General features: G+C 38.6%; 1 protein-coding gene across 1 annotated transcript; it reads right to left on the bottom strand.

Moving 5' to 3' along the window:
- Window positions 1-408: 408 nt before the first annotated feature.
- Window positions 409-23,677, bottom strand: tgm1l1 (transglutaminase 1 like 1). Its single transcript, XM_053652079.1, has 14 exons — window positions 22,720-23,677; window positions 13,490-13,779; window positions 12,364-12,555; window positions 10,384-10,635; window positions 8,719-8,837; window positions 8,138-8,245; window positions 7,086-7,263; window positions 6,065-6,203; window positions 5,260-5,452; window positions 4,699-4,852; window positions 3,465-3,749; window positions 2,764-2,924; window positions 2,472-2,608; window positions 409-1,697 (listed from the first exon to the last, which is right to left on the bottom strand). Exons 2-14 carry the CDS (start codon window positions 13,761-13,763, stop codon window positions 1,556-1,558), a joined length of 2,334 nt encoding a protein of 777 aa, XP_053508054.1. The 5' UTR covers window positions 13,764-13,779; window positions 22,720-23,677; the 3' UTR covers window positions 409-1,555.
- Between the last annotated feature and the right edge of the window lie 644 nt (window positions 23,678-24,321).

The following is a 24,321-nucleotide window of genomic DNA, read 5'->3' as shown; positions in this document are numbered from 1 at the left end:
AAGAGCCACATGACACCTAGTCGTTGATTATTTTCCTGTAATAGGAAGGACAGTGTTTTATTCCACTTATACCACAGTAACTTGCCAATGGTTAAATTCCAGCCTCCTATTTTTCTCTTTTGAGACCAAACAAAAACAAAAAAACAGCTGGTCATAGTAAAAATCAGAGAAACCAGAAAGCGCAAATTCCTCCGTCCTGAAGATTTTCCCTTTTCAGAAAACTTATCTGACGTTGGAGACTCCTTCCATAAACATTAAATAAACATCTCCTTACAACATCGAAACCTTCACCATATCAACTATTATGTTTCTCTTTGTTAAATAACACCTTTTCTTAAATGGATTAATTACAAGGTTGAGAAAACCTGCTGTTCTTATGTAAGGAATCAACAACCTCTGGCCATGTCAATTAGTCAATGTAGTATGTCAATTTATTAACAATAAAATACAACATTTGTTTGAAAAAAATAGTGCATGTTGATAAATAAAGCAAGAGCTACATTAATTGGATTTATCTCTAATGAAAGGTTTAAAAAAAATATGCGGATGATTAGTCTAGCTGTAATTAACACAGGTCACATTAATACTGGATTTCTGTTATTTTTCTTATAAACACGTTAATACAGAGATGGTTAAGTACAGCGCCTTCCACTAATATTGGCACCCTTGGTAAATATGAGCAAAGAAAAATGTGGGAAATTGTCTTTATTGTTTAACATTTTTGATCTTTTGTTAAAAAATATTCACAAAAAACACTCTGCTCTCATGGATATCAAATAATTGCAAACACAACACAGGTTAAACCCAAAAAAATAATTAGAAAATCAAGGTTCTGCCATGGCCATCCCAGTCCCCTGACTTGAAACCTATAGCAAATCTGTGGGCTGAACTGAAGAGGAGAGTCCACCAGTATGGACCTCAAAATATGAAGGATCTGGAGAGATTCCGTACGGAGGAACGGTCTCAGATCCCTTGTCATGTATTCTCCAACCTCATTAGGCATTATAGGAGAAGACTCAGAGCTGTTATCTTGGCAAAGGGAGGCAGCACAAAGTATTGATTAAAAGGGTGCCAATAATTGTTGCACAACAATATTTAACAAAGATTGTTTTGTTTTTTTGATAAACTTGTGTTTGCAATTGTTTGATATCCATGAGAGCAGAGTATTTTTGTGAATTGTTTTGAACAAAAGGTCAAAAGGTTAAACAATAAAGACAAATTTTCACAGCCTTCTATGCTCATATTTACCAAGGGTGCCAATATTAGTGGAGGGCACTCAGTGGGCACTCAGTACTCCGTGATGTTAGCGCTTCATCATGCAGTGTTAAATTAAATATGTAAATCTCCCTCTCTCGCTTCATAACATTCAGAGAAAAGAGGTCAGATTAATAATCTGTAATAATTTCTACATCCCACAGCATCACAGCTTCAGTACTACAAGTCTAATATGGCTCAGTAACTGAAATGAAAAGAAATCATACAAACAGAAGTGTTGTTTAAAAAAAAAAAAAAGGTGTACCAAAAAGATTGTACACTGTCAAGATTACATTCACTGTCACTCGTGTACGATGATATCGGCGACACCGTGCACCTGTGAGAGCTGTTTACAGTCCAGAGAAGCCACCAACTTCTTCGTCCCGGCGACAGAGGGGATGAAGTGCTCCGTCACCGTCACCGTGGCATGCTTACTCACATCGCTGAGGAACACATCAATAATATAAGCTCATGCATATAAGTCTGTTCTGTTCTTGTCAAAAATGGTGCATTTTAATGTTATAATGTTATATAAACATGTTATACTGTGTACACCATTTTAACATAAGAACAATGATAAAATCTACACTATATGGTAAATTGCGTATGGACAGCTAATCAATCACACCCTGAACATTCTTCCACACTAACACCTGAGCACCATGTGTTCATGGAGCTCACTTTGTGCACAGGGGCATTGCCATGCTGAACAGGTTTGGGCGTCTTAGTTCAAGTGAAGTGAAACTGTAATGCTATAGCATACAAAGACTTCCTATACAACTGTGTGCTTCCAACATTTGCTGCAACTGAGTAGGGAACATCCACATAAAGTCTGGGTGTGATGGTCAGGTGTCCACAAACATTGGGCCATATAGTATAAATGTCTGAAACCAAAACGCTAATTCATTTCATTTCTTCCAGCTTCACCTCTGTACAAAACTGCCCTTAGGAGTATCCACAGGCACTGAAATGCCCTTTGTGTGTCTATTTCCATAAGTACAGGTTTATATTGTTAATATCAGAGAAGATGGTTAGATATTTTGGCTACTTTACTGTTATTAGACATCCATATAGTGTATATCTTAATAGGGAACCCTGAACTAAAAGCCTATTCTGCTATTTATTCTGATTGTAGAGTGGTGTACCTTTGTGCTATAACGTACATTAACAAGAAAGAGAAAATGAGAATTAATAAGTGCACCTTAAAATTTTCTTACCCGACTTTGATGGGATGGAGGTTCCTGAGTCCGAGACCTTCCACTCGCAGTACTACGTTGTGCAGGGTGCATGGTAACGGGTTGGTGAAAGTCAGCTTGGCCGTGGCCCCCTTCCCTACATAGGCCTCTCCAAGAGGCTGGAAAAACAGAACGTATTGTGTATAAAAGCTCCAAACACTAATAAAATGTAATGCTGATTTATATATATATATATATCACCTAAAGCTGTTGAACGTAAACAACTAAAACACAGAAGGTATTTTTATCAGTTGGTATTAAGTGTTTTTCTCACCTCAATGTGGATGTCTGGCGTGCGCAGCCTGAAGCTGGTCTGAGAAGCCAGCACCTGCATGGTTTCGTTAACTCGACCGGACAGAGTGAGCATCAGCGCCGCCTGGTCCACCAGCTGGTTCTGATAATGCTGGTAGGGCAGCACCCAGTCTATAACTTTTTCTGGTGGAAAACAACAACAAATTCGACAAATCTGATTGGTCAGAAGGTGATCATGCATTTTCTATAACAGCGCTCTGACACTATTCATTCAAATCCCAGGTTTGCATTAATGGCCTTATTGTATTACATTATTGTTTCTATAGTAACAGCTAAATCACAAAGTAACAACAAAGTAAAACAGATGTTAATTTAGTATTTCCAGTGTAAGTATTTTTTTACGACATGGGAAAGACCTTTGCTCTGTCCAGTTTCTTAGTAAGGTTGGTGAGGGAACGATAGGTTATTTATACAGTAGCTGTCATAACAAACTGTAAGTAATAACAGGAAATACCTTATTTGGCACAGTGGCACAAATTCATGAGGTTTCATATATTCTGACCAGCGTGACTTATCACTACAGAAAAATGTATGAATTGTATGACCTAAAAACTTGACAGACAAATTCTTTTATTTAATTGTACTATATTTATCATGATTTATTGTCATCTTCATAGCTCTATTGTCAGTTGTTTCATGTCATGCGCACTCTCTTCAGCTCACCTTCATTTGGCATGAGATGCACGGGAAGTTTCTCAGTCTTCACCGTGTCCTTCAGCACACCTGTGTAGTACATCACGGCCACCTGGCTGTGCAGCGTGGTCTTGCGAGGCTGTTCGCTCTGGTTCTTCAAAATTATCCTGAGGTGGGCATCGGTGCCCATGCGCGGCCCCTCACCTTCCACCCGCACCTCCATACACACGTCATTCTTCGCTGCCGATGCGTACACGTCTGGCTTGGTGCCATAGCGGCAGGCCGTCTCTACGGTGATACGCTCTTCTTCAGAGCCTAGAAAAGGAGATCAGAAATCAGTATTAAAGTTGTGATATCTTGTGATACCTCTTTACCATGTGAGCTCACTATTATAACTTTCTTTAGTAAAGTATGATAAGACTACAAGTTTAAGCTTAGAAGTTTAAGCTCTTTACTCTTGGCCACTATATCAGCATCGAACTTCGAGAACCTTCTTCAACGTCTCCCTTTTTTACGTTCTATCGGGCTCAAAATAACTAATTTAAAATGTTCCCGTAATCGGGATGACACCATCTTTCTTTTTCCAGCATTAAGCGTCTTGGTTCACCGCAGTCGTTCCTCTTCTGATTCATAATATCAGAGGAGATCACCTGGATCAGTGCTATGTTGGATAGTGAATCCACTGCTGAGTAATGAGTAATATAGTAGATCTTTTATAACAGTTTAGGCAGGTGAAGAAGGGAAATGGACCTCTAGGCATAAGTGCTGGATGAAAGCCATGAACATGATGACACATGTGAGGAATCATGTTGCCTTGACAAAACTATCCCATCAACACTAACACATAACGCAATCCAAAGTTTTCCCAGATGACTCTGCTGTTTCTGACCTTGTTCAGACGATAGTGTCTGATGCAGTGGAAACTCAGAGCCATTACGCCATTAAACATTGCTGGTGAAGTCAGTGACTCGGTTCTGATTATCTGCCTTACGTATTAATATCTCCAGCTGTATTCTTAAATACGTGCTCTGATCAATCGAGCCCTTAAAGCAAGAACATTCACATGAACAGCTCTTCTTAGTCCTCATCCCAGACCATTTCTGCACTGAATAGTTCTCGTTAAGGGTTTCGTAATCACCTAATGACTTCGAAACAGGTACATTATTATAAGTAAATCTGTTTACTGCACAGAATTTGATAAACGGATGTCATTAAAAGTGTACAGAATGTACTGTGTGAAATGTGTTTGTCTGTGTGTTCTCACCTTCAGGATGTTTGTACAGGTGTGTGATGTCACTACGCTGATCAGAGCCAACAGCCTTGGTGCTAATGCAGCGTCCCACAGCGTTCTTCTCTATGTGAATCTGAGAGAAAGTGCCATCCAGGTTCCTCTGCCAGTAGATCTTATCGCTGTTCACCTAAAATGACATGGTGCATTTTGACGCATGTGATAGTCCATGGATAAGTTTGAGCCATCTGTACATTATTGTCTTCCAACTGTTTATCATTTCTTTGACTAGCTAGATATTCCAGGTGGTACAATAGAACTTGGACCTTGAGGGATAGAGATTTCTTTTTTGCTTTGTTGTGTTTTTGCATAGAATCATATCTGCATATAGATCCACAAATAGCATTCAAAATTTGCACAACTACAGTATGTATATGGTTGGTTGTAAGGGCTATAACGTTAGCTGGAAAAGTCTTTTCAAAGGACTCCATCAAAGTTTACTGGTGTTACTGGTGCTAGTAAGAAGAACAAACAGGGAACAAAGGGATTATAGCATCCATTCCACTCACTGATGGTTATTTTCCTTTCCGTACTCACCTCAGCGAAGACAAAAGGTGTGTCGTGCTTCAAGTAGACCTGGCCCGTGCGGATTGCCATGATGGAGGCGGGGCCACAGCGGAACGTCCCCTGACTGGTTTCCTGGGGGGTCGAGTCAACAGCCTGCCAGCCCCCCAAACCGGGTGGCAAATCAGGACGAGCCATCCAACAATCGTTCCACACGTGGAAGTTCCTAGAGAGAGGAAAGAAGTGGAATATAGACGGGGAAAGGGGTCATCGAGGACTCTTTGGCTGGTTTTCACAACAGCCTTTTGTGTAAAACTGAAGCCTTTTTAATGAGAAGGAAGATGCTTTACAATAGGTAAAGCTTGAGCCAGAGGCAGAATTTCAAGGTTGTGTTATAATGTTCCCAATTAACAATATGACAAATTTCATCATCATTGTAAAACCATTGTTTTTTTTACCTTTTTGGATAATATATGATTATTTTATCACATCAGATGTCGATGTTTTAATACCATCCAGGAACGTGAACATGTAAGAGTTTTGGCCAAGCCAAAAGACAAAAAAAGTGTTAAAATTTGAGATTATAATATTAAGGATTGTATTTAAATTAAATTACACTCCAACAAATAAATTACATTAGCAGGCAACCTAGCTGATTTCTAAAGAGTCTTGATTTTGTACAATTCAACCACTGGGTTAAGAAGAGTTATACTGTACATTCTTTCTTCGTTGTCTTTTCATTAAGACAATGTCAACATTCTATATGCGTATTTACAATCGGCTGAAATACACTTTGAGTGATTTGGTGATTAGTATCGGCGTGAATAGTCGAACTCACCACACGGAATCGGAGTTGAGGGAGTTAATTGGCTTCATATTCTCGTCAAAATACACATCGGTGGTCAAGGAGACATCGGTGTCGTGGGCGGACTGGAAATTTGTTACGCTCCGAGTTGGGATACCAAGACACCTCAGAACTGAAAGAGAGAGAAAGTGGAGTGGGTAAGAGAGAGAACCTGAGTAAACGTGTGTGGTGGTCTGAAATAACTTTTCAAAAAATCCTGACAAACAGCCAAACAAGACAAACTGTTTTTGGCTAAAATGTGGGGTTTTTTTCTGCTTCACAAAACTTCAATAATAAGTATATTTCACAAAACAAATGTGGAAATGTTTTTATTTCCTTTCTGATCTAACCGAGGTTATTTTCAGGTAAGGAGCCAGTTTGCCATAGTGGTCAAAATAGTTTGTTTGTGTAAAGATGTCTAAAACCTCCGGTCACACAGTTAACGTCATGTTATCAAGTTGCTGCATAGTTTCATACCATAGCGAAACTGATCCAGTCTAATAAACACAGCTTGTAATCAGATACCAGCTGCCAAAATGTCTGTGATGCTCTAGAATGAAATCTTTAAGTGCAATTTTCTCCCTTTTTTATTTATTTTTTTATTTTTGGGGACTCTTATATGTGGTTAAGTTGCATGCAAAAGAGAAACTAAGTTCAGGCAACCATGTCATGTTCAGATCTATAAATAGCACTTGCCAAAATTTCACCATGTGAATGGTTTTCCCAGGCCAGCGAATTAATCAGATAATGAAATAACTCAGACTCTGTTGGGTTGGTAAGGCCCTTAGGTGGCGTGAGAAATACAAAGAGAGAGAGCGACACACACACACACGTAACACATGAGTCAGGGCCACAGTGTGGAGGACTGCTGGGAATGCGGTCAGGGTATTTTGGGACAAACTGACAGCAGGGTCCTGGGTCCAGGGACATGCTCTTATTGGCCAGTGGCAGCTATGAATATCCTAGCAGAGTAGTGAGACATAGTGTCGAGACCTCTGCATACACGCACACATACCTGTGGTGGTGACCCCGGAGAAGACCCAGCACTGGCCGTATTTAACAGGAACGCCTTCTTCTTTGTGATACTTCTTGAGAATGTCCACGCTGCCACTCCATGCCGTAGGAGACGTCCCACCTAGATAGTTCCCTGACCAGTTTCCTTCCAGAACTCCACGGTCATCCGGGGAATTGATCTGGAATATCGAGTTAAAAATGTGTCTTTAAATAGCATCTCCAAGCCAGGAGTAAAATCCAGTGTTGCATACTGTACAAAAGGGTTTATGTGGTAAACTAAAAATAAAACTGCAATACCTTGTGGAAGATTACTGCCAAAGAAAAAAATCTTTGGCTCAACGACAAAGTAAAGACGCTGTACATGCACGGTGTACTGAGTGTGATGCCAATACTGAATTTAATTAACAGCAACATATTTTATCTAATATTTATTTGGCAGTCGATCTTTTCCAAAGGTTTGTTTGTTTTGGAGGTTGTCCATATAAGACCAATGACAGGATAAACAGAAACTCACCACATACTGCAGAATCAGCTGAGGTTTAATAATACAGTAATATTCTACAATAATATTTCACCGATATTATACTCAGTGCCGGTTGGTCTTTCATAAATATAAAGACATCAGCATAATGTTCATTTCCGCCATCCAGGTGAGATTATTTGCCGTTAACAAACGTCTTAAGGTGGATTATTTTTTTATCGCACAACAGTTACACAGTGGTGGTAAGAATTATACACAGAGTGGCATGAAGAAGTGAGGCAGGGGCTGATTTCTTTCTAGCCCAGACTGTAGAGTAATTACAACTTATAAGATAGACTATAAAATAAAAACACAAAGTACACAAAAGGACAGATGAGAGAACCACAAAATTTAGTGTTATTTATTTGTTTGTTTGTTTGTTTGTTTGTTTTGTTTGTTTGTTTGAGTTCTCTTTACCATATTTGGTATTCAAAAGAAGTATGGAACGAACCTAGTACAGTATTAAAGGAATATTTTTAAGCATAAGAATATCGAAATCATGAATGTGGCTTAATATCTTCAAGTTCACTCACCATGGCGGATATGACTCGCACCACGTTCACTGGATCTCCATGACCTGATGGAGGAACTTCGCTCTTCTCCAGCACATACAAACAGGCCTCGAGAATCCCTTCCTGAAACTGAGAAACACGAACAGAGAGACGCACGTTTGGTACAAATAGACTAGAAATGAGAATGTTGCTCAGTATTATAGATACTAAAATGTGTAAACTATATGTGTATATCAAAGGTTATAACTACCAGAACCTTAAAGGAACAGTTTGGCCAAAAATAAAAAGAATATAGGACACGCATCTATCGCAGATCCACTATCTCGCCATTACAATTGTTGCTACTCGGTATCATTCATTCTATAAATCGATCTGCTTCGTTGTTTTTATTCCACCGGATTGTTTCTTATTGTTTTTTTCTCTTCTTTTTAAATGATTTTTTTTTTTTTGCTCCTATGTACCTATTCATGTTTTGCTGTCAAATTGTGTTTAGTTTTATTGATGTGCACATGCTTAATATCCTTTAAATATATGTTCTCTCCTGTATTTATTTTATTGTTATTATTATTATTATTATTAGCTGTTCTCGCTCCTCAATGCACCTGTCCAAAGTTCCACGTGCGAGCGCCGATCTGCTTCTCTGTGCCATAGTAAATTTTCCCAGTGTCGTTCAGCACATACTCCTTTTTCTCAGCATCATCGTCCATATACACTTGGTCGTCTGAAAAATGGGAAACATAAAGGAAGATTTAGGTTTGTACTTTTTTAAAGGGCACACAATGCCTGGAAATTTTCAGTGAGATTGCAGTGTGAAACACTCTCATTGTGTGACTTTATCAGAGCGAGGTGGGGTGCTGTGCTTTCCGGTGTTTCTGTTCCACACACAGACTACGTCGAGCAGAACACTGGCTGCTTTCTTTCTTTCCTTCTTTCTTTCTTCACACATGGGGATGATTTTCAGAGGAATGTAAGTGGAGGGCAGTGGAGGAATAGAGGAAGCACAGATCAGAATTAAAATGAGCAAGCATGTACAGGGCGATAGCAAAGGTCAAGGAAATATCGACAATGCTATAAGGAAAGGAAAATGAAAGAGGAAGAGAGAGAAAGAGTGCTCTTCAGTGAAGGTTGTGAAGGAAAATCATATTTTTACAGACACAAGCTGGGAAATTACATGACGGGATGAAGGGGAGAGGGGAAAATGTTGCAAAAGGAGAGGAGTTGAAGATTAGAGCTCTGCTGGAGATTTGGAACATCTTTGCTTCCTTACGCAACGTCTCCGGAATTTGGCATCAAAAGGAGAGTTAGAGACAGAGACAGACAGACAATCAGAGAAAGAGAGGGAGAGAGAGAGAGAGAGGGAGGTAGGGAGTATGAAAACATGATAATCCACACTGACTTTTGCCTCAGCCAAGCAAACAAGATTTTGAGACAAATGTAGAGAAGCAAAACAAACAGGCATAATTATCTGAAATGTCTTAAAGGCATGTCAGGTTATGCAAGAAAAGGTAATGTGCTGTAAGCCAAACTTTAATATCTGGGAAACTCTCTAATATGCAAATGCAAAGCTTCTGATATGTGAGTTGTGTATGTTGAATTCGCAATTCTGACTGGTCATTTTCTATACAAGCAGCTCTTACAGCAGTGTAAAGCAAAATCACAGGTTTATTAATCTTAATGTTATTAATGTACTTATTGGAATGTCACCGTTTCTATAGTAACCGCTAAATCACAGGGACTCGTATGGCAAACGCACCACATGATCCATATAAGCCTAATTATTATTAAACATGTGTTGACATGTGATGATTGCTTGGTGTAAGGAGACATTTCATTTAACATTTATGGAAGGAGTCTCCAGTACCAGTGCTTTGTAACAGCCAGTAGGTTTTCGACCACAGGATGGTCTTCAGGACAGTTTGCACTTTACGATTTCTCAGTAACATGACAAGCTGCGTGGGTTTTATTAACAATACCTATATCTTAATAAATGAAGTAAAGAACATTTAGGAACAATTTATTATCGTATGTAGGAATGCTGACAATTTTTGTTTTTAGAATTTTGTTAGTTACTGTTGTTCGGGTACATGTACAATTTTTTTCCTTTTATCATTTTATTGTTGTTCTTCAATATATCTTCTTTTTCATTTATTTTACATCATTTTAACGCTTTTACTTGTTTTTATTTCTGCAGTTAGTCACATGAGGTTTTTTAGGTGAAAATATTCCCCTGTGGAAAATGTGTTTAGTTATTTCTTTGCATATCTCACCTTCACACCAGGGGTTGAAGAGCATGTAGACATCTTTCTCGGGGTCATGGACGTTAACACGCTCGCTTTCTGTACTCCGGGTGCTGACTGTGAGCTTGTATTTTCCGATGACAGCCGTGGGAGAAGAGTTGATTGACAGCCTGATGCGATTGGCGTTCTGCTCCACAATCTTGGCTTCCCAGCACAGGTCCTGCAGCTCCTCCACGAGAGGAACGATGATGTGCGTGCCCTTTGACACCAGCGGCAGAGGGCCTTTAAAGGAAAAAAGAGCGTGTGTTGAAGGTGTTGGACAATGTTTTGTTTTTTGAACTTTAACCTCTCAATTTTGTAGGCTTACAGAGTGCCTATCAGGCTACAACTCTATTAACCTGAAGTACAAACAACTCCAGGAATGTTTGTCCATTCGGCAATTGATTTATTATAGAGCAAACACATACAGTAACCCACCCTTTATGAACTTGGAGTATAGAGAAGTCCGATGCCAACTTTGATGCATTTTCTCAAGCTCGCTTAGATATGCGAACTGGCATTAAAAAGTATGTGTGAGATAGTAGCCAAAATATTTGAGTTGTTGCAACCGATGAGACGTAATAGTGTAATTCATGCGCTTGTGGGAAATGAATGGAGGGTAACACTTCACGTGTTTATTCTCTGTTAGCATTTCACACATTGACAGCAAGGAGTTATCACAAATTCTCCACCCTTCCTCAATTTATACCCCACCCTCATGCAGAGGAAAAGTCTTCTTATGCTCTAACCGCAATCACTTCCTTTCATTGCCACATTATAAGTCTATGTATAAATGTCAGCCCCAGTCAGTTGCAACCTCTTATTTCCTTACAGGCTGAGTGATCTACAAGATCGGGAAATCAAGGTTGGTCATTCAGCACGTGCCTGTAACATTGTGAAATTAACCTTTAAAGCACAATGTAGTATTTGCACAGATGAGAATTGAACAAAATTTACAATTAACTTCTTTCTTTAACTTTTTTTTTTTTTCAAAGCATGACCTTATGAGGTCCTTATCAATGACTGAATACCAAGCTGTGTCTCCCACTGCTCCATTAATTTTGGAGACAAGAACATACAATATATCTTCTCTAAGAATTGGTACTTTTTGGATTCCCCCCGCGCCCATTTTGGTTTTGGTCAGCACTATTGAATTCTTTATTCTGACTGGCCAAAAGGTGTTGATTAATCTTCTACAACAGCAGCTATGACAGCTATGCAGCTATGCTGCAAAGTGTATGGTGGACGCTCCAAATAAACAGTTAAAAATGTGTGTAATTGTTGATACGGTGATGTATTTTGCGAGGAGATTTTATTTATCTATTTACATTTACGCATTGGACAGATGCTCTTATCCAGAGGGACTTACATTTATCTCATTGACACAACCGAGCAGTTAAGAGTTAAGGGCCTTGCTCAAGGGCCCAGCAGTGGCAGCTTGGTGCTGCTGGGATTTGAACTCATGACCTTCTGGTCAGAAGTCCAATGTCTTGACCATATTTAACACTTCTGGAATGAGTCTACAATATTGGCTTTTTGCTAGAATAAGAGTCCTTTTTTTCTTTTTTTTTTTAATAAAATTGTTGGCAAATTGCTGTGGTTTATTACTACCTTTATCTGTTAGCTAGCTGATTTTTACACAGGTTTATTTTTTATTTTTTTTACACTTTCCTCTAATAATTTTGTAACCAGGTTCACACTGATGAGCCTATTTATAAAATCAATTTTATACAGAAATATTGAGAAAGTCTCTGTTTAATTTTTCAATGGTTTTAGCGTCACAAAATGAACCCTAATACATACTCGCACCCAGTAGGTAAACTACCTATACGATCATAGTGGCCATATACTAACCCTAACCGTAACCCTACCATAGTGGACATATAAGCACTCCCAGCATGAAGTCAGTCAATTGGCACAGTAATGTGAAAATATTATCTGTCACAAAAGCATCTAACGCCTCACACTGACCTGTCTTCAGTTCCAGATGCAGCTTGTCCGTGTTGATGTTGAAATGGCGGGAAAGGTCGAGCATAATCTGAAAGGTCTGGCCTCGGCGGATGATGAGCTCATTGCCGTAGTACTGCTCGGTATGGTGCTCCTTACGATTTTGGCCAGTCTTTGAGCTGAGCAGGTCCATGGAGAGTACGACCAGAGACAGATCTGAAAAAGACGAGGTGTGTAGCAAAAAGTGGACACAAAAAACATATAAAAGAGTGGAAAATTTTATAAATAGGAACATTTTATCATAGCATGAGCTGTCAAGATGTCACTCAGCACGGTCTATAAAGATTTAGCAAAGTGCAGTACAAGTGTCTGGTGTAATAGTATCACAGGGGTGGAAAGTAAAACCCCTAATGTGCTTCTCAGACCGATTTTTAGCTTCCCAGAACACTGAATAGGCTAAAAAATGCTATCTAATATAATGTAATAATGTATAGCAAGCTAGTTAGCTAGTTATACAGACAAAGGGGAAACAAATGAGTTATATGAATGTATTTACAGCCTCGACAAAGAGTCACTGGCGAATGTTTTGGCTATGAGCTGAGGTGCTCTCTCCTCACATTGCACGTCTGGTTAGTGTCTTAATTTTGTTTGGTTTCATCACTATTTCTTCAGTGCGCTAATGCTAATTAATCCAGATCAAATCCGGATTCAGATTGAGCAGCATGTGTAATAGTTACACTATAACAGGGAGTGAGCACATATTTTCAAGTTTTAAACGTTTTAAATTTTTTTGGTTGTTCAAACTACATGCCCACAAGGCAGCTACGAATAAAAAAAACTAATAAAGTAAATCTACTTGTCCAGGCTTGTGATTTGTCCAGGTTTTGGATAAACTCTAAGAGTTCACCATTTGGTCCATTGCTATCTGAGAGCGTCTTTCGTATTTAAATGAATATTTCTCTATTTATGTTTTTCTTTGAAAGGTCACATGACCAGCCGCTCAAACTGCTGATGCGGAGCTTGTGTTGAGATTCTTTGCAAGTCTGTGTGTTCAAATGTCACACCTATAAAACTGAACGTCCCCAATTAAATCTGTTCTGATTGTTCTGAACTGATGCTAATTAGTAAAGATCTGAGTTAGCGGTCTCACCTTCCAGCTCGTTGTCTCCTGTGTGAGGTTGAGGAGGCTCGGAAAATGGTGTCACTTTCTCTTCATCCTTGACCATGTTGTCCAGTTCATTCGGAATATCATAGGAGTTGTTCTGTATGCGACAGCAACAGGGGCAAACTTTCCGGAACCAGCGACGACAGCCTCCCTCCTGCCTCGTTTCCTTAGTAACCACCTCCTTCTCAGATATTGCTTGTCCGTTGCTGGCGGCAGCGCCGTGGAAGCGGCCGACGGCTGAACCGTCTCTGACTGACATGCTGGATCCTGAAATTCTGAAAGAGAATAGAGACTCTAGTTAGTGTTTTTGCTGTTTCGTCTTGGATTGGTGTGAATTGGAAAGATAGTACGTAAATTAACCTATTACTAATAAGACTATTATTATTCATTGAATTCCGGGAAGACAAAAAGCCTATGAATAATATTGATTTGTGTTTTACTCAACCCGTCTGAGTTTCCTAAATTATCCAATCTACATAAATTCAGACAGAAGGATTCCACATTGTTTACTCATGCATTCATTCATCCATTCATCTTAAGTAACCACTTTATGGTCCGCATTGAGGTGGATTCGAAGCCTATCCTGCGAACACTGAACGAAAATCTGAAATACATGCTGGTCCATTTACAAGGCACCATACACACACACACACGTTTGCACAAGCATTCACACCTAGGGGCAATTTAGAAACTGGGATGATTTTGGGAGGTTGGAGGAAACCAGAGAACCAGGAGGAAACCCATGACTCAGGGAGAAACTGCACACAGACTCTAATGTTGATGTATAGATTTATTTATTTCCAAAGTAGAAAAAAAGTTGATCTTGAGAAAGTCATCATGCCAACTGAGCTGAAGTGAATGTGAATGTGTGTGTGTGTGTGTGTGTGTGTGTGTCCGTGTGAGACGGCAAAACAAAACCGTTGCTGAGGTTTGACCGAATCACAATGCCTGCTGTTGTTCCTGCACTATTATTAACATAATCGCTCTTTCTACAAGAGCTATAAACTTCATTTCATGCATCAAGTCCTATAAACAGGGGGTTGTTTTTGCTGAATTTACAAGCACAACCTTGAAGAGCCTTAAATTGCATCTGGCTTTATCTCCAAAACCCAGTGGATTTGTTATTCACGTCACACAGCTGCATTTCACAGTGAAAGTGAACAACCTGGAATATAGCCTCATGGCCTCATTGACGTTTCTGTGGCCTCATAAAAGCTCATACGATCAGAAAGGGTTAACTGTGCGTTAATGTGAACCGTGTGTGTGTGTGTGTGTGTGTGTATGTGTGTGTGTGTGTGTCTCTGTGTGACTCCCGGCTCCCATCGAATCTCCTTTCCTCTAGTTAGACTTTTCTCTCCCTCCCTGCATCCCTTCATCTGTACAGCTTTATCACTTTTCTTGTGTTTTTCCCCCCGACAATCCTCATGCTGCATAGTGTTCCTCAACCCAGGCCTCCCAAAACAGAGTGCTTCGGAGCATAAACATTCTGCAAAATTCTAAATACACTATTGACACACACACACACACACACAAACACACACACAGTCATGGACACACCCACCCACTATACACTTGCTACAAGTGGTTGTTAATGTTCAAACATGTCTTTATATCACCATTCATTATGTAATCTTCAAACAACATGTATGGCACATATTCATATTTCCTTTCTTATGAGTTCACATTCTTAGGGGTTGGTGTGCTCGTGTGCGTGCGTGTGTGTGTGTGTGTGTGCCTGCTTTATGGGGATTGTGGAATGCAGGTCTGAATGTCTCTGACTCCCTAAACCGCCCCTCCTGTGACCATGACCGCACTTACCCAAATATGCACTGCATTATGGGAGAAAGGGGAGAGGGATGGCGTGTGAGAATGATTTCGAGAGTTTTTAGGATTTCTTGGCCCATGACCTAAGAGCAATTAACGAATACCATTTGCAGCAGCTTAAGCACAGAATTCCCCCGCAGACTGCTTTCTTCTGAATACAGCACGTGATCAGCAGATTCCCTTTTTAGAGAATAGAGAGCCGCATGCTCTCTATTGTACCCATGCACAGCTGTGAGAAATGAATCCAAAAGTTCATCAAACCTCTCCCACATCTCCAAGGTTGTAATGAACTTAGCTCTCATTTATAGTGAAAGGTTTTCATTTTTTGTTCATCCATCTTTGTCAGTATCATATGATTCTCATCTGAATACATGATCTGAGTACAAGATGTGCACCCAAAATATCTGCACTTCCTAAAAACCGTTTATGTCCAAGACTCACTCTTACTTATCTCAGCTGGATATTATAGATTTGTACCTAAGAACTACTGCATTAATCATAAAAACTGTCCAGGAGTCTACTATATGCTTACACTTAGCATCCTTACAAACTTAGTAATATTTGATGTTATAGTGTACAGTACAACTGTATAGAAATACAATTATATTGAACTGAATTAGTGTGTGGAAAATTTGGCATGCTAATTTATTCTCGTTAAGCTAGCTAGCTAGCTTGTATCAGTAATGTTTAGCTACAGCAATGGTAGCCTCGTGATGGAACACTAGCTTATTTAATATCTCTCCTGCTATCCAATTTAAATTGTTCTTAAAACTTTTGGTCTCAACAGTTTCATGATTACTTAACATTTTAAACATATTGCAGAGAAGATATTTCTGTAGCATTAGAGAAGCTTCTAAGACTCTATTAATTACTGAGTGTTGTGTTAGCATTCTCTGGTAACTTAGCTGTTTTATTTAGTGCTGAATTTCATAGAGTAAAATAGGCTGGCTGTTTAGCTATATATGTTTAGCTAATCCAACTTCTTGGTGTACCACGAAAGCTAGTAATATTTAACATTGTGTGTTATGTATTTTATGTAGCTAACTAATTAGCTATCTACAGTAACTATATATGTTTAGCTAATGTCCTCCAATAACTTGCTGATGTTTAGCTACTGCAACAGTTGCTTCTTGGTGGAACGCTAGCTTATTTAATATCTTCCCTGCTAACAATTTTACTACAGGTTTTAAAAATATTGTGGTAAAAGTTATTTTTGTAGCATTACATAACCTTCTTAGAACCTATTACTTACTGAATGTTCTGTTGACATTCTCTGGTACCTTAGTTGTTTTATTTAATAGTCTAATAATATTTAACTACCAAGCTAGCTAGCTTTTTAGCTATTTACATTAAGTTAATCAAATGACAACAGCTTAGTGTAACACAAGCAACTAGTGTTAGCTAGCCAACTGTTTAGGTTTAGCAACCCATTGACTAGGTAGCTTATTTAATTGCAAGTTATATGTAGCTCATTGGCTTCAGCAAACAGTTTCTCATATTTAAAAAAAATAAAATAAATTTCCCCACAAGAACAATGGCTGGATGATACCACATGGGCTTTGCATAAGCTGTGTATTTTGGCCGGAGGGACCGCTGTAATCACCACACAGCTGTACCAATTTGAATTGATAAATTTTTACATCCCTATTCTGTATTCTGTCTGAGTGCCTGGGAAAGACACGGATAAAAATTGCCCAAGGCTGACGTGCAGTGTCTGAATTGTCCCTATGAGACATGCTATAAATCTGAGGCATTCTTCATGTTGTGACTGAAAAAGAGGCGAAACTGCTGTACAGAGTGAAAAAAAAATGTGAGAAAGAGAAAGAGAGAATCCACAGAAACCTTTCTTACTGTTCTTTGAACCACACCAAGTCCATCAATCCCAGTAAAGTCCTAAACTGCTATGTCTGTTTGCACTCCAAGTCCCTTTTACTCTATTGGTGCTTTTCTGTCGCCAGCTGAGAAATAAAACACTTACAAGCCATTAACGGCACAAACAATATCCCTGAGCTCTGTGATCCATAATCCAGTGGCATTACGGGTTAAATATCTGTGCCTGGATCTTGGCTGATCATCTGTCACAGATCTAAAGGAGGGCTGGCTGTTGGTCTGATGCCAGATGGAAAGCTGGCTGCAGCTGCTGGAGTGCAAGACGATGGTCTCAGTACAACCACAACAAGACCTAACTTACTTACTTAACCAGCCCTGATCAGATGGTGTTGTGGGAGATGGTTCAGTTGTTGGAATAAAACCCAGAACAACATGTTAAAAAAGCACAACAAATGCCACTCTACTAGCATAGCAATACATATTTTTGTCATTTTTCCTGTCAATGATTGCCAAGATCTTTTTATGAGCTTTACATCCATGGCTGATAATCTTTAATTGAGTGTGTCATTTTTACAATCATTTTGCTATAACTTATACAGTCCATAACAAAATTTGTATCAGACCACCTAATTTGTAGGCAAGCAAAAATATTGTAACATGTGACATGTGACAGGTTTTTCTTATTATCCTGTTAAGATTGATTGTTTAAACAATAAATAGCTCTGAATATCTACTCTTAGTTTTAGCCTTTAGTTACACCTGTGAAGACTGCATTTGTTGTTAAAAAGTATAAGCCAGGATGAAGATCAGAGAGCTGTATATGGGAGAACGGCAAGGCGTTTTGAAGCTGAGAAAAGAGTGAAAATCAATCAGAGGCATTGCACAAACATTGTGGATAAACAATACAAGTATTTCAAATGTCCTGCAAAAGAAAGAAACCACTGGCGTACTAACATCCAGACATGGAACAGGTCAGCCAAGGACATTGTGAGACCTGTGAAGAAAAACCCAAAAACCACAGTTGTTGTCACCAACTTCCACAGGGCAAGCGTGAAGGTATCATAATCCATCGTTCGAAGGAGACTCCGAGAGCAGGAATATAGTGGGAAAACCACAAGATGTATCTACATGTCATGTCAGGCAAAGAGTTCAGCGTCTATGAAATCAATAACTAACAGGATGTCTTATCATCACCACTCACCGATTTTACACCACCTCTGACGCCTTACCCTTAGTGTTATGATTTCAACATATGACGAGAATAAACATAACGTCTAGAAATTTAGCAATTAAAGCCTTTTCTTCCAACTTTATTCCTATAAATCCAGTGATTCATTTGATGAATCAGGCTATAACTTTTGGTCTGGGCAAATTCACAGACCGAAGATGTCGTCACTCAGACAACGTAAGGCTTGATTTTCCATTCATTACAGATTTGTGATGTACAGGTTTTTTGTTTTTTTTTAAAGAAAAGAAATATTTCTCACTTACACTTCAAGTTTGGAAGTTTTTAGGATTCACAGTTTATCAAAATGTAATGCTTATGTTTATAAGAACTTAACTGCAGTTAATGTCAGTTTAGATTTTGCATTAAAGTTACATTATATTAAACCTTTTAAGATACGTTACATTAAACATGTACAGTGTTCGAATTATCTGCGTCACGCTTCCCCATTTTTTTATTTGTAATTGTGCATCACATATAGTGCTTATCTGTGCAGCTCAGGCAAGTTTTCTCAAGCCGACTCCTCATTGTTTCATAGTGATATGTACCACGCAGTACGAAATACCAATTGATGGTATGTGCAAATTCAAAACTATGCACAATACATAGAAAAAATGAAAATGCCTAGACGACCTGTAGTAGAAGTTTGTTTCCACCATGTGAATAATGTGTAAAAACAAAATATCCAGGCAGTCGAAAACTTTTAGGCCTCAAAAACTTGATATGGCCAAGAAAGAGGACATCTCCTATTTATATCGTCTTCAAAGTAACAATTGAGCCACTACAGGTTCAATCCTACGTTCATTTTTTGAATCGTAATTTTTGATGCACTCGATATTAATCTCTTCTTGTTCTTAGCCTACTGAGGTCCATAATCCAAAAACAAAAAAAAAACACAAAAAAAAAACAGCACAGCCACAACAGATACATTTTCAGTTTATATATTCTATCTCATCTCATCTTCTCACACACTTTTAAAGGAGTACAGGATCAACTCTAACCCCTGTGAGATTTGAACTCCGGTCCTAAATACAGATCCATAATCACTGAGCCCCTAAACATCATGCTTCAAGCAGTCAGTTCTTGCCCTTGACTTTATTATTTGAATCCTCATTTTATTTGTTCATGTATTTCATCATTTCCTCCTCTCTGTCACCTCCTCATCCTCCCTTCTTTGTTTATCTAACTTTCCCCTGCCCCCCGCCCCCTGCCACCTCTCCTATTCTTTGCATGTTGCTGTTGGCAAGCTAAGCCTTACTTTTCTCATTGGAATGCAGAAGGGAAAGGGCTGGGCGCAGAGATAAGTCTAACTCACTCCAGACATGAAACCGCCCAATAAAAACACCTCACCTCTCAAACTTCCTCACCGCTATGTCGTCGTATAGCCGGATATATGTGTGCAAGGCATTTGGAGAATTTATATTTTGACAGTGATGAACACTGCCAGTAAACATCTGAGAGAACAGTTACACAATTCCATCAGTCATGTGTGAAGCAATGACAGATGATTTCTAGATAAATGTAAAAGTTGTGAATGTGTTCCTATGTGATCAGCAAGCCTGTAGATAAGATGCCAGACAGTTGACAAAGACAGTCACTGTAATGACAATCAAGCTAACTTGTGAACCAGACTACACCAAAAGCTTAAAACTTGAAAATCTGGCAACTTCAGAGGTGTGACCAACACCTGGGTGATTTTTTTTTTATTTTCTCGCCTGCACAGAAAGCTTAAAACAGGAACATCTGGCAACCTCCGAGGTGTGATCAACATCTGGATGATTTTTAATTTTGGTTGGACAAAGAAGATTACGTTTTTAAAAAATAGGTCAAATCAATGGCATCCATTTAGTACAATTTAATTAGTTATTATTAAAAACGTTTTTTTAAAATACATCACCATATCAACGATATCTCAGAAAAGTGCATCTCGTAATTGTCACGATTTCCCCTTGAGCTAGCGCTGTAGCATGCGGCATGCTCGGAAACCCGAAGCGCCCGATGCACGAGTTCTTAGCGAACGCACGCTTTTGGGTCTCCAGTGACAATGACTTTGTTTACTTTCGACACCTCCTTTTGTTATGGTTTATGTCCTGTCTCCGCCACTGTATTGTCATTGGTTGTTTCCCGTAGGTGTTCATCATTGTTCTCAGCTGTCTTGTGTTTCACAACTGATTACGTGTGTCATTTAAACCCCTCGTGTCCCTTTGCACTTCGCGAAGTATTGCGTGTTATCCCCATACCAAGCGTTTGTACCTTGTTTCTTATATTGATTCATGTTTATTGATCTAGTTTCTTGTTACTCATTCTCGATTTTTCCCTTGCCTAGTTCATGCCTGTTTGTTGATCGCCTGACCCTCTCTCTAAATAAACTCTTATCTGCATTTGCATCCGTACTAACCTTCATTACATGAAATACATGACAGTAATCATTTATAATGATATCGATAATATAAGGATATATCGCCCAGCCCTATTAACAAACGAAACACAGCTTAAGGTTATTTGCAATAAAGTTTAACAACATGAGCATATAGTTTTATACTACTCAATAAACTCAATAAAGATCTATTGCTTTAACTGTTTCAGTTGCCTAATTATTTAAATATATTTTCTGTGAGACACTAAATAACACTGTAAATATTAATGCTACACTACATTCTCAGAAAAAAAGGGGCTATTCCTTGGTGCTGACATGGTACCAGGTTTGTTTGTTTTTTTTACCTGGAAACGTACATGTACCTTACCGCACCAAGAAATCTTTACTTTAAAAGCTATGTTTGTATCTTAAATTGTTCATAAAGGTACTCTAACACTATAACATTTCCATGTGAAAGATACATATTAAAACATGCAAACATTTAAGGACATAACGATCTGACAATTTGGATAGACACAACAATTTAAAAGGCACATTAATTGACGCAACAAACATACATTATAGTGAGTAAAAAGAAATTCATACAGTATTTTTAAACTATACATTCCACCTATAGCAGTATTAAAGTTGATCCCATGTCCAATGGAGGCTACTTAATTAAACCGAAATATATTGTTTTGTAGCAAATTCAGATGCCATATCGATCCGAAGCTACAAAATTAAATTCAAATGTGTCGTACCGTAGCAGATTCAGTGGTATCGTCAAATATTAAACAATGCATTAAGACCTTAAATTGTATCATATTGTATCATACTGTATGTACTGTATTGTATTGTGTGGAAGCCTGAGGTCTACAAAAGATGTACACCTCAGTGATAATCTAAGGTGCAGTTTGGTACTATTATGTCTAACGTGTGTAAGGATGATTTTAATGTCTATTTAAAGTGCTAAATCAACACTGATAGATTAGGTGTTGGGAAGGGCCTCTAGTGACCACAAGGTTCTGAGTTCAAATCTCAGAACCTCCAGATTTTGTCCGTTTCGGAGCTGTCTCTGCTTCATTTGTACTGTAGATCACTTTACAAAAAAAATAAATGAAATAGAAATAATAATCTGTAGTTGTTACTGATGTTCAGCTAGAAACGAATGAAGCCTGTTTGTCCCGTAATGTTATGATAATGTTAATAACACAACGTGACTGGTTTAGAAGGAATAAAAAGCTCTCATTGCTTTTAATTCATAGCCAAAATACGATCCATACTTGTCTTATCTGGCTAGTAAATAAATGTGCAGAGATCATAAAGTGGTCAGTGGGTTGACCTCCTGATGATCTCCGCCACCACCATCACCCACAAGTTTTGACACCCCATACAGTAGGAGCTTTCCACAAGTACTGTTCATATCTCTCGAGCTGATATTAATATTCTTTGCGCTAATTCAAAACTGTATTCGCAATTCAGCACAGGGTATACATGCTGTCCGATTTACACAAGTCGTTTTCTATCATCTGTGCACTTTGGGTCGTGTCCCAAACTGCATAATAAATATCTCATCTATTTCAAAATCAAACAAAATAAAATAATAATAATAAAAAAACACAGAATGACTCTGATACAAGAGTGCCTACAGAAATGAGGCAGAACCTTTGAAATTACACTGTTTCCGCATTATGTCCTAAAAAAAGTGAAAGTCAAGATCTAAATGTTCATATAGTCTATAATATATAAAGACTGCTGTATAGGCTGTTATAACTATCCTATTATAATAATACTATTGCATTTAAAGCCGCAGGCTGTAGCCTATTTATCATGTTGTTGAAGAATGTTTATTTTTATTTACTAGTACTCGTGGTATTATTAGATTTTGGACCCAGCCTTGCGTGAGATCAAAGCATTAAAAAAAAAAAGCCCTGGTTCAGAAGAAAGAATAGATACATGAAAGAGAACGTGAAGAGTTACCGGCAATCTCGTGCGTTTTTCTCCTCGTCGCGTTTCCGTTAGATGAAGTTAGATGTAAAAGTTAGTAGTGTGTGTAGTTTATATACTCTGAATTTTGGTCTAATGCGCTTTAAACACTCACACATGCAGGCTACACACGCCCACTTCTGACAAGACTGCATTATCGGATGTGACGAATGGAGCCCACCATAATGTGGCGTGTGTGTGTGTGTGTGTGTGTGTGTGTGTGTGTGTGTTTGTGTTACAGAAGTGTTGGGTGTGGTTAACTGACTCTACTATACTGTGACATGATTGTGCACAAGAATGACTTTTAGACAGGAAGACATACATAGTGGTTTTTGTTTTTCTTCTTCTTCTTCTTCTCCTTTTTGTTCATTGCACAGCAAGAGAACGTGTTAAATTCACAACTAGCTTATATAGTGACTAAACCACAACTACAGGATCCATGTCAGTCTGGCTGAGCACACACAAACACTTTAAAGAGTCATCAACACTGGAGATAGTACTTCAACTCCTTTAACAAGTAATGCAGTTTATATCGGTGCTGCTGGATGCTCGGATATGACTTGTAGATGCTCGGATATGATTTTATAACAACAGTTCTGACTGTTGACGAAAATCCAGTCGTTTTCTGTAGCGTTCATCCAATAGGGAGTCTATCCCAGGGAACTCGGGACACAGGGTGGGGGACAACCTGGATAGGGTACCAACCCCTCTCAGGGCACAATTCCACACACATTCACACACTACGGACAATTTGGAAATGTTAATCAGTCTACAACGCATGTCTTTGGAATGGAGGAGGAAACCAGAGTACTCGGAGGAAACGCCCGAAGCAGGGGGAGACCATGCAAACTCCTTGGTTTATTCTAACACACTCATATAGTTTCTATAGTAATACACTGTAAAATATTTACTGTAAAGTTGACAGTCGTTTACTGGCAGAAGTATTGCAAGTAAAGTTCCCAAAATTCCAACTATGTCAGTCTGACAGTGCTGGGATTTGAACATATGTTCTTCTGAAGACTAAACACTGAGCAACCACATTACACTTAACTGGCTTGCACTGAGTCAACCATCACTACAACTGAATTAATAATAATAATAATAATAAAATGTGTATTATATAAAGTTCAACTCAAGGTCAACAAAAGGAATGATTTTTTTTTCCCTACTACTTACCATTCTTACTACGTCCAAAAACATTATCCATACCACTCTGCGTTTTCTGATATTTTACGGTAAACCAATGCACTGCTGTAGCTGCCTAATCGTTTACTATACAATCCTGTAAAATAATAAAACAGTATTTTATCGTTAAATAAATACTGTAAATTCACAACTTTAAAATGTAATAAATACGTTGTTTAACAAAGAAAAAAATTCCAGTTTATATGGTGATGCTTTCTGTAAGGAGATGCCTGTTTAACATTTATAGAAGGAGTCTCCAGTGCCAGTGCTTTATAACGGTCAGTCATTTTTCCACTCAATGAAAGTCTTCAGGTCAGAGAACTTTGCGCGTGCCCTTACAAAATAGCATTGTAAGGAAATAATGCTCATAGCTGCTAAAACATACAAATGACAACAGAATGTGGACATCAT

Source organism: Ictalurus furcatus, chromosome 20, assembly GCF_023375685.1.
Source record: "Ictalurus furcatus strain D&B chromosome 20, Billie_1.0, whole genome shotgun sequence".
Lineage (NCBI taxonomy): Eukaryota > Metazoa > Chordata > Actinopteri > Siluriformes > Ictaluridae > Ictalurus > Ictalurus furcatus.
This window is presented reverse-complemented; position numbering and strand designations above follow the sequence as displayed.